Consider the following 14805-nt stretch of genomic DNA (forward strand, 5'->3'; position numbering starts at 1 on the left):
TGATACGTGTAGTAAGGTGGCTTTTGCAGGAATAACAAAAAACACTATATTTTGAGATGTCCAAAATTTGAAAAAAAAAAGTCATACTATAGCATGTCAATTTTGGTCAAAAATGGTAAAATTAAAAAATTCTCCGAAATGCTGAAAAAGGTCTTATTATATGCTGTTGATGCGTGTAGTAGGGAGGCTTTTGTAGAAATAACAAAAAACATCATATTTTGAGATGTCCAAAATTTTAAAAAAAAAAGTCATACGATAGCATGTTGTTTTTTGTCAAAATGGTCAAATTTTAAAATGCCTTAAAATGCTAAAAATGGGTATATAGTCTGTTGATATAGTACATGTGGTAGTATAGTTTTTTTAAAAAGTGGCGAAAAAATACCATATTATGGGATGTCCAAGTATGACCATCTCAAAATAAAGTAATATATGTTGATTTTTGTCAAAAAAAGGTCAAATTTTTAAAATGCCTAAAAATGCTAAAAATAGGTTAATGGTAAAGAGAAATAAAGGTTTATGGTGTGTTGATACATGTGGTAGTATAGTTTGTCCAAAAAAAGTGGAAAAACAACACCATACTAGGACTGCAAGCAGTACTGAACGGGCCCTCGCAGTACACGCATGCCGGGGCATGCTGCCGTCGGGGTGTGTTCGTTACAGGGGCCAGTCTATACCACAAGGCAATGAATTTCATTGCCTTAATGTTATAGTGTGGCCACGGTACCAAATATGAAATTAGACTGCCACCACAGTGCCACCTAGGGGCCGATCAATAAAATCTTAAAGGGTTATCCTCAGGAGGGCATTGACAATAATTGTACCAAGTTTTGTATAACAATGCACAAACTATCCCTTTAATCCTCATACAGTGTCTGAAGGAGGCCTCTTAACTGATATGTATAAGTTAGAAGAGGCAGGTAGCAATGGTGGAAAGTAACTATGTACATTTACTCAAGTACTGGACTTAAAGTAAAATTTTGAGGTACTTTTATGTACATTTTATGTTTAAACTTCTACTCCACTACATTTTGAGACATATATTGTACTTTTTATTCCTCTACATTTAGCTGACAGCTTTACTTACTTTTCAGGTCAAGATTTAAAATGACAAACATGATACATTTAAAATGATTACCCTTTTTTATAAATTAAACCACTTCAAAGTTTATTAGGTAGTTAAAATGAGTATTAGTACTTTTACTGAAGAAAAGGATCTGAACACTTCTTCCACCACTGTCTTTTTTACTTCTTTACTTTTTTTTACATTTCCTTTTTTTTTTTTACTTTTTTTTTTCTTTATTTTCTTTTTTTGTATTTATATTTTTTTTATTATTTAATTTAATTTATTTATTTTTTTATTTTTTTATTATTATTTTATTTTATTTTTTTATCAATAACTATTATTTTTTCTGCTTCTGCAGAAGCGAAAACATTTTTTAATAAAATACATAAATAAATAATAATAATTAAAAAATAATAATAATAATAATAATAATAAATAAATAAATAATAAATAAATAAAAAAATTAAAGATCATAAAGAAAAAAAATGTAAAAAAAAGTAAATGTAAAAAAAAGTAAAGAAGTAAAAAAGACAGTGGTGGAAGAAGTGTTCAGATCTTTTTCTTCAGTAAAAGTACTAATACTCATTTTAACTACCTAATAAACTTTGAAGTGGTTTAATTTACAAAAATGGGTAATCATTTTAAATGTATCATGTTTTTCATTTTAAATCTTGACCTGAAAAGTGAGTAAAGCTGTCAGCTAAATGTAGAGGAATAAAAAGTACAATATATGTCTCAAAATGTAGTGGAGTAGAATTATAAAGTTACATAAAATGTACATAAAGGTACCTCAAAATTTTACTTTAAAAACAAAACATGTATATTTTGGGGAAAAAGTCATAACATTTTCAAACTGCCTAAAACTCTCAAAACGGTCTTATTATAGTCTGTTGATATGTGTAGTAGGGTGGCTTTTGTAGGAATAACATGAAAACACCATGCCTAAAAATGAGGAAAAAAGGCTCAAAAATAATCTGTTGATACCTATTAGGAGCATAATATGGGCAGTAATGACAGAAAAACACCATATTATGCAATGGCCAAAAACTGAAAAAGAAGTCATATTGCATGATTTTTTTTGTCAAAAAAGGTGAAATTTTAAAATGTCTGAGAATGCTTAAAATGGGTCAATTATAGTCTGTTGGTACGTGGTAGTATAGTTTACCCATAGGTAGCAAAAAACACCATATTATGGGATGTCCAAAAATGACCCCCTCAAAAAGAAGTCCTACGTATGTCCAAAAATTTTAATAAAACATACCATTGTATGTCAAAAATGATCAGTTTAGTTTGTCTAAAAATGCCTAAAAACACAATCGGACATGAAAACCTTGACAACCTCAGCTTTATAGGGTAGAAAACCACTATATTGAAAGGCACATGGTCAAATTTTAAAATGCCTTAAAATGCTAAAAATGGGTATATAGTCTGTTGATATAGTACATGTGGTAGTATAGTTTTTTTAAAAAGTGGCGAAAAAATACCATATTATGGGATGTCCAAGTATGACCATCTCAAAATAAAGTAATATATGTTGATTTTTGTCAAAAAAAGGTCAAATTTTTAAAATGCCTAAAAATGCTAAAAATAGGTTAATGGTAAAGAGAAATAAAGGTTTATGGTGTGTTGATACATGTGGTAGTATAGTGAAAACCACTATATTGAAAGGCACATGACCGATCTTTTGCTCTTCAATCTTCTTCCACATGTATTTTCCTTGATCATGAATGCTGATGACACCAAAAGAAAGACTTGAAGTGTGATCTGATCGTGTAAATTTTTATTTCAGGAAGTGAAAAAAGAGGGTAAATGCATTGCAGAAACAGAGCACAGTGTCCAGCATACAGTGTACAAGATGGTTACAAGCATGCCAGGCAGTTCCACACTTGTATCTCGAAGTATCTACAGACCCTGTCAGAAGGCAGTCACAGTAGAGAGGAGACTGGACCACTGACTACATGTTTAATAATGTCACCATTTTCCAAATTCATCTAAGTTCCTCCTGTTGTTGTTGCGAATAAGCCAGAGGCCACAGGACATTTCCAACAGGATATAAAAGTGTACAGCAGTGCAAACTAACAGAGAGATCCCCAAACAGTTAACATAGACAAAGGAGCCAATAAGTGAGTATCTACATGTTGGGGGCCAAAGTTTTACTCTGGTGTCAGCCATGGAGAAATGATTCAGAGCTGCAAAATCTAAATGTGGACAGGCCTACGCTGACAACATCCTCTGCATGATGAATTACTTGACTATCACCAATTGCTGTTAAAATACTCCAGAAGCTTGTTGCGTGTTGCATGCATCGGTTTCCATTTAGACACAGAAAAGCGCACATGCACTCATCAAACCTGTTGATAAACACCCGTCACATGAACCTCAACAACTTGTTGGTTTTTTTACCTAGACAGTTGATGCGTGCTGCAACAGAAGCTACAGTCGTAGTTGGACCACAGTCAAGTGATGACACCCTCTTTTCATAGAAAATAACAATTTAAAGAGAGAAAGTAAAAGCATACATTCAAACAACCACCGGCCTTAATAGTGCTGGAAGTGATTTACAGTACACACTGAAGAAAAATACACAAATAAATAGTTTGATTTTCTTTTATACTTTAGCTGCAGCTCTTCAGATTGACTATGTTGTATAATTACAGAATTTTGAAGTAAAAGTGACGTTGCATCTGTTGCGTTTATAGCTTGATGAGTCTTCGATACAAGGTAGGAAGATGCTCGAGAGAAAGTTTTAAAAGGACCAGACAACCAGACTTAACCTTACAACACCAGAATACATACACTTCAGTATGCCGGGACAAAGATTTGTTTTTATCTTTTTTTTTTTTTTTAATACAGACAACTATTAAACAGTTTTAAGTAAAAATGTTTAAAATACAAGATTTAATACTGACTTAAGGAAAATACTGCTGTCATCCAGTTTTATGTTGCTTGCTTCTTTAACAGAAAATAAGCCAAAAAGTGAAAACATTTGTATTTTCCTTATAGTTGCAACTAAGATTTCCTCTTTAAAAAGAGAAGCAGATGGCTGTATTGGGTGGGAGGAAAAAAAAAAAAGATAGAAAGCGACGACCACTTAGTGGCAGCTTTTTCCCACCAGAAGATACGACGACAGGCTGCAGAATCTGCAACCAGACCAAGGCTTCCTCCTCTGTCCTCGCAAAGCTTTCCTGCAACTCAAAGGTGGAGCAAAAAGCTAGTCCCATTGTAGAGGATGAGGAGGGCTGAGAGAAGGCCGAATGAGTCCTCCGCTACGAGGAAACGGTCACCGGATTGAGAGAACCATTCCGGCTGTAGAACTTTGAAAAGGCCTCTTCGAGAACGGATGCAAGTCGTGGCTGATCGCCCTGAAATGAAGAGGCGGCGAGGTTAAAAATATCTCAGAGGCTGTTCTGCCCTACAAAGTCTGACTGCAGTAACTAGGCAAAAGGTAAAACTGAGAAAAACTGCTTTACAGTTTTTTAACATGTTTTAAGTGGCCAGTCGAATTGGTTTTATGTAGGTAAGTGATATGACACTTATTTCTACATATATTGATGTCATTTTTATGCTCAAAAATCATGTTTGACCTTTGACCCCAAAAACATAGATACCGCATTGCTGTAAAAGGTCCTAATAGTAAAGCACAAACAGAGCACAGTACAACAATGTTGACGTCTCCTTTCAGCTTTTATATTTTGTTTTCAGTGAATAAACATTTTAAAATTGATTTTTTTATAAGTGTATTTAAAATTGTTTAACAACTCTATTCAAAGATTTGTTTATTTTAGACTTATCATGAAGAAATGTTATATTTTAGTCTTAATTTTATCTCACTTTTTACTTAATCGCTATCTAGATAATACTTTCCCTTTCAAATAAACTTATAATTTCTATTATTTTTATGTTTAAATTAGTATATATATTCAACGCAGTGTGGTAAGTGCAATTACTGCTTGGTTTTGAGTTGGATTTTGTGGTTTTTATATCATTATTTCTCTGAAATAAAGCAAAATTGAAATCTAAAACTTTGTCACGAGATAAGACAGACATCAAGGGGTTCATTTTTAGTTATAACTCAATTTTGACCAAAAAATGTAGTTACTGCAGTTAGGCTTGGTAGGGCAGTGTTATGGTTACATGGTGTTCAGGGCAGCGGGGTCGTGGCGATGAACTCCACTTACCTCGCTGATGAATCCTAGCTGGACAAGCTCCACAGCCAGCTCCTGCACATTCTCATCTGAACACAAATACAAGGCAGTCAGAATACAAATATAGTGGCTGGAAACACATCTACGGTTTCTCTCTCATCAACACTACATCAGGTTTCATTTTGGTTTTTCGATTGGCTTACTAAGTTGAGAAGCACCAAATCTGACTTTCTCTGTGCTCAATTTAATCAAAGCTTGCAGTGACGGCCACAGATATCTGCCCAATTAGTAGAGGAATGTAAAAAAAACCACAATGCAAGTATGGCAAAGGTCACATTTTAGGGGACTTTAAGGAGGCTTTAGCAATCCAAAGTTTAGTTAGTTTTAATGCAACTCTGGTGCAATACATCTGTAATATTTTGAATATCAAATAAAGGCTGATGATTATGTAATCAGTGAGTGCACATGGCAATTAATACAGATACTCACTTGGTAACAAATCACAGCTTAAGTGCCTGTTCAGTTTATCCTCAAGTTTCAACAGCAAGGTCAGCTGAAAGGAGAAGAAAATATGTCATCTAGAAAAAAAAAGCACTTTCACACATAGAAGCAGAGGAAACATTAGTTTATAACTCATGAGACAGGCAGAACTGAAACTTACATGATGCTTGGTGCCTTCATCAACAGGCTCAATGTTGCATTGCATCTGAAGGACCTGTGAAGGAAAAACAGCTTAATGTACGACACAGGTGGTTCGCACAGTCCAAAAACAAAATTGAGAAATGACACTGGAGAAAAAAAAAAGCATGTAACATAATGCACTTTTAGCACTTTAGGAGGTAAACTAGTTATAGGAGAGGAGAAGCTTTAGGTGACATCTCGTGTACAGTAATTCTGATATCTGATACATCTGGATTTATAAATATCCTTTAATACTTTGTCTATGGTCTCATATTTCCTACAAGGTCTTGGACAGTGAATAATGTACACCATATAATGGGATGCCCAAAAATTACCCCCTAAAAAAAAGTCATAGTTGGTCAGATTTCAAAATGCCTAAAAATGCTTAAAATTGGTCAATTAATTTATTTGTAACATGTTGGAGTATATGTTATAGTTTGTCCAAAAAAGTGAAAAAACACCATATCATGGGTTGTCCAAAAATTACCCCCCTTAAAAAAAAGTCATACTAAAGTATGTTGATTTTTGTTAAAATCTGTCAAATTTTAAAATGCCTAAAAAGGAATAAAATGAGACAACTATAGTCTGTTGACACCTATTAGAGCATAGTATTGGCATATATGACAGAAAAACACCATATTATGCAATGTCCAAAAAGTGGTGGAAAAAGTCATGTAGATTTTTGTCAAAATTGGTCAAATTTCAAAATGCCTAAAAATGCTGGAAATGGGTCGATCATAGTCTGTTGATACGTGTGGTAGTATGGTTTGTCCAAAAATAGCAAAAGAATAATACATAAATACTTAACAGGTTCTGTAATAATAGTGATTATTACAGTTCTGACAGTTTTAAATTACTCCTAATAACAAAGCACCATTAGACTAGTATCATTGGACAGAGATCTCATTTCAGTGCTCTCCTGCACCTCGTTTCTTACCTTCCTGGTCTCGAGCTCTGCAGGTTCAGGGGTCGGGGTTTTCACTGAGGGGGGCACTATGGGCGACTTCACTGTCTCCTGCTGAGGCTGTTGAGGACATGGTACCCCAAACGCAGTCAGAGGATAGATGCCATTCCTGGTACATCAGAGGAAAGGAGAAACATAACTTGAGGACAGCTGCAACTGATGTCATGCTGTGCAGTAGTGCCCTGAACACCAGAGGACATCTATAAATGAAGGGTTTACTGCAATGCAACAACTATTTCCCATTTTTTTGGCATCATCAGTTGTTTCGGTGGAGGATGAGTCATTCTCTTTTTATTTTCCCCAACTAATTTTACCAGCAAGCCTCCCAGCCAGAATAATCACATGAAATCACAGGCAAATCAACAGCAAATTTGTCTCCAAGGACACTCCCAGCTGTAGAATATTTGTTTTCTTACCTTACATCTTCCAGGAACTTGTCCAGCTCGAGGGCAGGAAACTGAGAAAGCCTGGGGCAGAAGAGAAACTGTTCATCAGGAGCCGTGACTAAATCTAAATAAATATGCCTTTTAAATGGGAAATAAAAGTCACCTAAATTAAAATAATTACAAAAAAAAAAAAGCCCAATGCATTTATTTATTTATTGAACAATGTTGACTAATTTACATTGTTATATTTAAATTTAAATATGTTATTTATATAACTATATATTGCCTCATTTATTTATTACAGGATTAATTTCTTAGTCAAATTTAGTTCTTTATGTATTCATTTAATGAATATTGACTTAAATTTCATTCCATATTAGAACAGGTAAGTTATGGTATTGCATCATTTAACTATGCTGCAACCTTTAAGTCCAGGAGAAGATAACATTAAAACTAGATCAGGATAACATAATAACCAAAAGTGACTTTTGGTATTAAAATTATGTGAATTTACATTTTCTATTGATTAATATGAAGACAGAAGATCACAGGGATACTACTAAAGACTTACTTCATCTGAACTCCATCCTTGGCCTCAACTATCACCAAGTTAGGGTCCATGTTCTTTGTCATCTCTTCTAAAGCATTTTCTGGAATCATATCTACACATAAACAAAGAGACAGTTATCAGATTTTTTTTGCCATAAAAAGCCCAAATTTAGTGGACTCTGGCATATGCCATACAGTAACTGATGAAGTTTCAGTCTTAGGTGTGCTGTAAACAATGGGCCAGTAAGTGTATCTTTAATCTAAAGATATTGCCAGTAACCATGCTGATAAAGCCTGTGTGTACTGTGACTCACGTTGGTGGCTGACGATGCAGTGTGCAGCCAGCAGCTTGAGTAAGGGCACCTCAAACAAGGCCTGGTGAAACAGCAGCTCCTTGGCTGTGGGTCGCTTACTGGGGTCCACCTCCAGACACTTCTGGATAAACTCCTGAGAAAGCATGAGGGGAGGGGGGCTTTGAGTTATAGTTGTCTCTTCCAAAGAGCTGTACATAAACGTACGTAAATAGTCTCTCTCCTTCACTCACCCGTTGCAACGGGTCCTCTAGGGACTGAATGGCACTGTTTATGGCTTCTTGGGACACATAAGACGAATCTCCATTACTCTGGATTTCCAACACAGCCATCTGAAGAGTGGTCGGACACAAAGAGGTGTTGATAGGAAATTATTAATAAATACAAAACACAGAAGTCAACAGCACCCTCGTGTTATGTTACATAACACATGTGGAAGACACTTGATCATTTTTGCAGACCTGAAAATCCCCAACGATTAACCCTTTTCCCTCACTTTTAAAAAGGTTGCTCTGTTGTTCCCAGATGTCAAAAAATTCTGCCTTAAAATAACACATTAATATAATTTTTCATTGAATTACATTTTAACCAACTTTAGTCCTGATTTAACTAGAAAACATGTATTCAATTTAAACAGCTTTAATCCTCTAAATGGTTGTCTACATAATGCCATTGTTGTTTTTCATAGGAAAAAAACACAAAAATGTAAATGTCAAATATTAGCAATAACAGATTTTGCTGCATTGCATCAAACACTGCTCGATAATACAGCAGCAGTAGTCACTCAACTGGAAACCAGAAAAATAAAAAAAAATATGTATTTGGCCCATGGGGCAAACATTAAAAAATGGCTTAATCTGGTGGGGGGAAAATCTGTGAAAACTCTTGGTTGAAACAAAAACAATTCCCACCCCTTTGCCACTCACATTGAAATAGCCAAAATATTAATAAAATATAGAAATAAAAAAGTTGTCCCAAGTGAGGCACAAGGGTTAAAAACTGCAACTCTACATTTCCTGTCTTGTAAACAACCGACATCCTGATTTCTATTTCCGTAACTGCTGTAAAAAAGCAAACTAACACCAACATTGCAACAAACAACACCAAGCATTTCGCAAGCTGGGGTGACATTTTTGTAAAGAATACACTGACACATTCCAAATCAGGGAATTACCAACTAGCACATTTTCCATAAACACAAGAATGAGTGATTAAGCTTGTCAGTATGCCACCAACAGCTCAGAGCAGAACAAGGTTTCCTCTCACCTCTAAGGCGCACATTCCAAAGGAATAGATATCCACGGCTGTGGTAACATTGGCAACAGCTGGAAGCAGAAATAAGCTGATCAGTATCACAGAAACTCCACCGCACAATGCAAGTCACAGGATCTTAAAAAACAGGCAGTGTGTAGGATTCAGGGGTATCTTTAACAGAAACTGAATATGATATTCATAACATAACAATTTTGTATAATCACCTGACACAGAGTCATGTTTTTGTTGGCTCTGAATTAGGGCTGGCCAATATGGACCAAAAGTCATATCCCGATATATTTATGTTCAGTCAAAGTCAAAGCCAAATATGACATGTTACAAATAGTTTTATTGAAACCGTTTATTTAAGTGAAAATAAATACTGTATAACAGCAGTACCTCTTTTTTTTTTTTTTTTTTTTTTTTAAATCAAAGCTCCATAAAGTGCACATTTAAATAAAAAATCTTAAATAAAAATAACCTATAAAAATAAAATAGGCCAATCTTTTCCTGAAATAAATATATTTATATGAGAATAAAGAATAATGAATATTACAAAATAAATAAATATGACAAACCCTAGTGAGGACAGCATTTATATTTAGAGATATAGATATATTTTTATGTCGATATATCGTCCAGCCCTAGGTTAGATTGAGCCTTCATATCTACATAGGGATAATAATAATATTAATAAATTTTATTTGTAAAGAACCTTTCATACATGAAAGTTCTTTACAATAAAGGAATTACAGGCACCAAGGGATTCACACTGAATGAACATAGAAATGAACATATTAAAAACATATTAAAAGCATTACATTTATAAATTGAATGCCACTATAGGTTGTCCTACATGCTTGGAAAATGAGGGGTTCTACATTGATTTCAATCTGCAACCTCAACATTACATGCCACTAAATCCTACACAATGCCTCTTTAAGATTATTGCCTTCATTGGACGGATGAAGACTGGAAACTGGCAGAGAGAGATCGCTTTGACATGCAACAATGGTCCCAAGGACAAAAATCAAACAAAGGATGTTGCAGTTAAGTGACATGTGCTTTAACCAGCCGATCTGAAAAACAGGATCTATGATGACAAACGACTGGATCTTACCTCCATATTCTGGAGCAAAGAAGTGAAGGCTCTTCTGCTCTTCCCGACAGGTTTTCACATGGTTATTGATGGTGTCTGGAGCAACTGAAACAGTTGAGAAAAGCCTTATAAGTAACTCTAATACAAGACCGAGTACGGAAACAACAGTAAATGCATCTGTGGTATAGAAAACAAAGATTTAGCTCAAGAGGGATGCAACACTGGCTTCACACTGTTTGGATTTAATCCTCTGAAAGATCTCTACCTGAGCCGATCTTGATGAGGCCGTTGTGCTGGATGAAGATTGTATCACAGGTCAGGTTGCCGTGAATGATGGGAGGTTCACAGGAGTGCAGGTAGCTGGAGACAAATGAAGGGCAAAGTCAATAAAACCACCACTGAACAAATAACGGTTTTGTATACATTTGGCGAGTTATAAAATTTACAAGCCATTTACAAGAAAAATATGTTTTTTATTTTACCTTTGTAACATAGCTGATTGGCAACAATTGTAGTAAATAAAATATATTTGCTTAAACTTAAACTGTGAATTATGTCAATGCATAATACCCAAATCTACTCTTTAACACTGAAAGATTCACAGAAATTAACCTTTTTGCCCTGCTTACCTGAGAGCAGACAGGATTTGTGTGCACCAACGCTTCCAGGCCTGACAGACAAGAAACAGGTCATAGGAAATATAAATGTTAATTATGCTTAAACAGACTCAACAGGTTTTTTTTCTCTCTGAGCAGCTGTTCTTGACTTGTCAGAGCAATTCCAAAGTTATTTCTTTTGAAAATCAAAAAATTTGTTTCAGCAGAATTTTCATACCTTTTCATTCATGGTCTTGTGGTTTTTCTTTGTCTTTTTCAAAAACTGTTTGAGACTCCCTGAAGACATGTACTCAGTGATGAAAATGACCTGCAGACAAAAAAAAGAAAATGCAAAACAATCAACCTCAAAACCATCAAACTCAGCACTAAAATAAACAAATAATTTGTTGTTTTTGGACGACATCCTACCCTCGCTCTGTTCTCTTTGACATCCGCCCAGTACTTGTGGAACTTCACAATGTTCAAATGCTCCAGCTGGATCAAATTGTCAAAAACTGCTTTGACTTTTTCCTGTGAAAAAAACACAAACAGAGAAGATTTGATTTAAATTTAGATGTATACATTATGACAAATAATTATTAGAATAGCATTTTACTTTTTTAAAGGGTTACAACATCCATCCGTGTTGTCAAATTTAAGTTGGATTTACTGTATTTTTTTAAAAAAGTTTTATAAAATTCAGGTCAGGCAAATTATGTCTTAACAAAAAATATGTATAATTTTTAATGGTCATCATTTGGTCAGGAGGTTACACGACAGAACATCTCACAAGTGCAAGGTCAAATTCAAATCCCACAGCTGTAAATGAGCACCCATTTAAAGCAGCTCTGGGGTTTGCTCTTTACTCCATAATGCCATCAGATGTTTCCTTTCTAACAAAATGATTGTATTATTCAGTCATTTGCATATTAAAATCTGCATTTTGCAAACGCGCCATGCTTCAGGGCACTCAGCAGCTATCTAACACAGAATTACTACCTCATTCTCGTGTTTTATGCGACATAGCAAGTCGTGAGAAAATGGAAACCACTTCAAAATTATGCACAAGCATCTACATTAATTCATAAAGTGCCAGAGGGTTTAAGCAAATGAGTGCCTCATATCCATTTTTTTCTGGTCTACTTACTCCCTCCCTCCCTAGAAGTTTCTTTAAAATGTTTCTGCAACTACACAGGTACAGTGTGTACTTTGTTGCTGGCAACAACTAGTTTGACCACTTGCCTAAGTAGCTTAGAGCCAGGGGGGGGGATGAAAACCACACATTGTTATCAAAATCACAGTGAAGAATGTAACCCAAGACCAAAACACAATCCAGAAAACAGGTCCACTGTCCTTTCGCAGGCATACGTATTATTCTAACTATTGTTTTATCATACTGTAGTGCACGTAACCGCTTCAGTCATCAGCGCTGCATTACACCCACCTCCTGTAGTTTGAAGTTCTTCCTTTCTGAGAACATGACCTCATTCCAGACCACCTCAACTCCTTCCTCTGTGTCCATGGCCAAGTAAGCATTATCGATCCCGGGGACATTGCGCTGATTCACCTTCAGGAAGAAAACAAAATAATGCATCAGGCTGAATTTATACCTTAGTAAAGGTGAATCTGACCCCCCTCCGCAGACATAAATATCCCCTGTACCTCTTCTCTGCGTTTCTGCCAGCGTCCACACGGGCTTTCCTCTAAAATCTCTGACTCATCCTCACTCTCCTCTTCCTCGTCCTCTGTGGCTGCAGTGGCTGGAGGCTGGGTCACCATGGACACAGGGGGGGACACGGAGGACACTGTCTGACCTGTGGGTGCTCCTGCCCCGGCCTCTGCCTTCACCTCCTGGCCAGTGTCCGAGGCCTGCTTGCTCTCTCCCTCAGACATCTTCTTGGTTGTCAGGCCAGCAGCCAGCTGAGACACACACAGATACACCCCCACACACAATATCAGCATCATACTCTTATTCATACTGCTGAGGGAGTAAACATGGCAATTACATAAAACCTCACTGAGAGCTTTTTCTATGAATAGTGGATGTAGGTGTCTAATATAGTTGCAGAAGAATAACCGGTGGGACTTAAATAAGTTAGCTTAACTAGCACATTACAGAAAAGGCCATTATGAACCGTTACACAAATATGAGTGTAAATACATACGTTTTAAAGATGGGAAATGTGACGATGCCAGCTCCAGTTTAGCAGACTCTCTCCGTCGCAGACCAAACCCAGCTTCTTCTGTAGTTAGCTCTGTTTGCTAAAAAAATCTTCCGTTTCTGTGCAGCTAACTCTGTGACGCTGCTAGCTCCCTGGCTAACGGTCCGCTACCAACTTATCATGGGACAACAACCGGCAAACAACCGCTGCTTTCTCCTCTTTAATCTAAATAAGGTCTGTTTTAGTACTTGGTGGCCAGCTGACTAGCGAGCTGGCTCGCTGCTAACGAGACAGTTTTCTCAGCCCACCGCCCTCTCTGCTCCTCAAGACTCCAGCTAGTGTGAATATTAGCCGCAGCTAATGTGAGTAAACTACACCAGACTACAACAACAGCGTCGATCCTCAGACGCCTTCACTGGTTCATAACATCACAACAGTTCACAGATACTCGACAGACATAAACAAAGAGAGGTTACTGATATCAATAACTTGATATCCTCGACTGACTTGAAGGCTAGCTCAACATTTAGCCAGATATGATGGCGACAACTTCCAGATGCACACTGCACTGCGAGGCTAGCACGTCACAGCCCGGCCAAGTTGCCAGGTCCGGTTTGTCACATCCCCCCTTCTGCGGTGTTAAAATCCATAGACTGAAATCACTGAAGCAACTTTGTTCTCAGTGATGCAACTAGAATATATACAGTCAGACGAAATTTTGATTTCAGAGGTGGGGTGGACACAAGTATGTTTAATAAAACTCTTTCAGTTCACTGTCTTCTTTCTAGTAGTTCTTCTAGTTTTCTATTGTTACTTTTAAGTTTACTCTTCCCTTTTTTGGTTTGACCTTTTTTAAAGCATCTAGCAAAACATTATCACCCAATTCTGTGTTTCACCTTGTTAGTGAACTTCACTCCAACTCTGTACCACCAATTTTACACTTATTTTTGGGTTCTTGACCCAGCTCATGTCACAATGCTTAATCTCATGCCTAATGTTTATTCTTTCAACCTCACCTGTGAGCCTCCAGCCTCTCCTCCTGTATCTCCTTCTGCATCTTTACTATCCGTCACGTGACAGAAATATATTAATGCATGACATGAACAGTGTGATAATTTGCGGTGTAACAATCATCAATTTTGATGATACGGTTATAGATGAAAAAACTTAAGTTTCACAATTATCATGAGTATGGATGTATAAAATCAAATTTGTAATCTGACAAAAACAGCCTTTTGGAAAAGTGCAGCGACATGGCCCCTGTGCCCCCCCAAAAAATTACGTCCGTGTATACAGTCATGGAAAAAAAATATTAGACCTCCCTTGTATTCTTCCGTTTCTTCCATTTTAATGCCTGGTACAACTAAAGGTACATTTGTTTGGAGAAAGATACAAGAAATTGAAGGAAAAATGTCATCTAATATTTTTTTTTTGCATGACTGTACATATGTTATTGTGAACATATAATAAGTAATTTTAACAATTAACATTTTTAACACATAAAGTATCTGGAAGTAAAAGTAGTAGCTCAAAGTCTATGGTGGCCTCTTTCCCTTTCCTCCCTAACAGTAAAGGAAAAATGAAAAAGTAAATCT

The 14805-nt window shown here is 36.2% G+C and overlaps 1 protein-coding gene across 1 annotated transcript; it reads right to left on the bottom strand.

Moving 5' to 3' along the window:
• Positions 1-2821: 2821 nt before the first annotated feature.
• Positions 2822-13776, bottom strand: nrbp1 (nuclear receptor binding protein 1). The gene is made up of 18 exons (XM_059356575.1): positions 13214-13776; positions 12711-12968; positions 12493-12615; positions 11478-11579; positions 11287-11376; positions 11082-11122; positions 10718-10812; positions 10474-10557; positions 9366-9424; positions 8333-8431; positions 8103-8235; positions 7811-7901; positions 7270-7320; positions 6827-6962; positions 5870-5923; positions 5698-5761; positions 5242-5297; positions 2822-4425 (listed from the first exon to the last, which is right to left on the bottom strand). Exons 2-18 carry the CDS (start codon positions 12939-12941, stop codon positions 4330-4332), a joined length of 1605 nt encoding a protein of 534 aa, XP_059212558.1. The 5' UTR covers positions 12942-12968; positions 13214-13776; the 3' UTR covers positions 2822-4329.
• Positions 13777-14805: the final 1029 nt, after the last annotated feature.

Source organism: Centropristis striata, chromosome 18 (assembly GCF_030273125.1).
Source record: "Centropristis striata isolate RG_2023a ecotype Rhode Island chromosome 18, C.striata_1.0, whole genome shotgun sequence".
NCBI lineage: Eukaryota > Metazoa > Chordata > Actinopteri > Perciformes > Serranidae > Centropristis > Centropristis striata.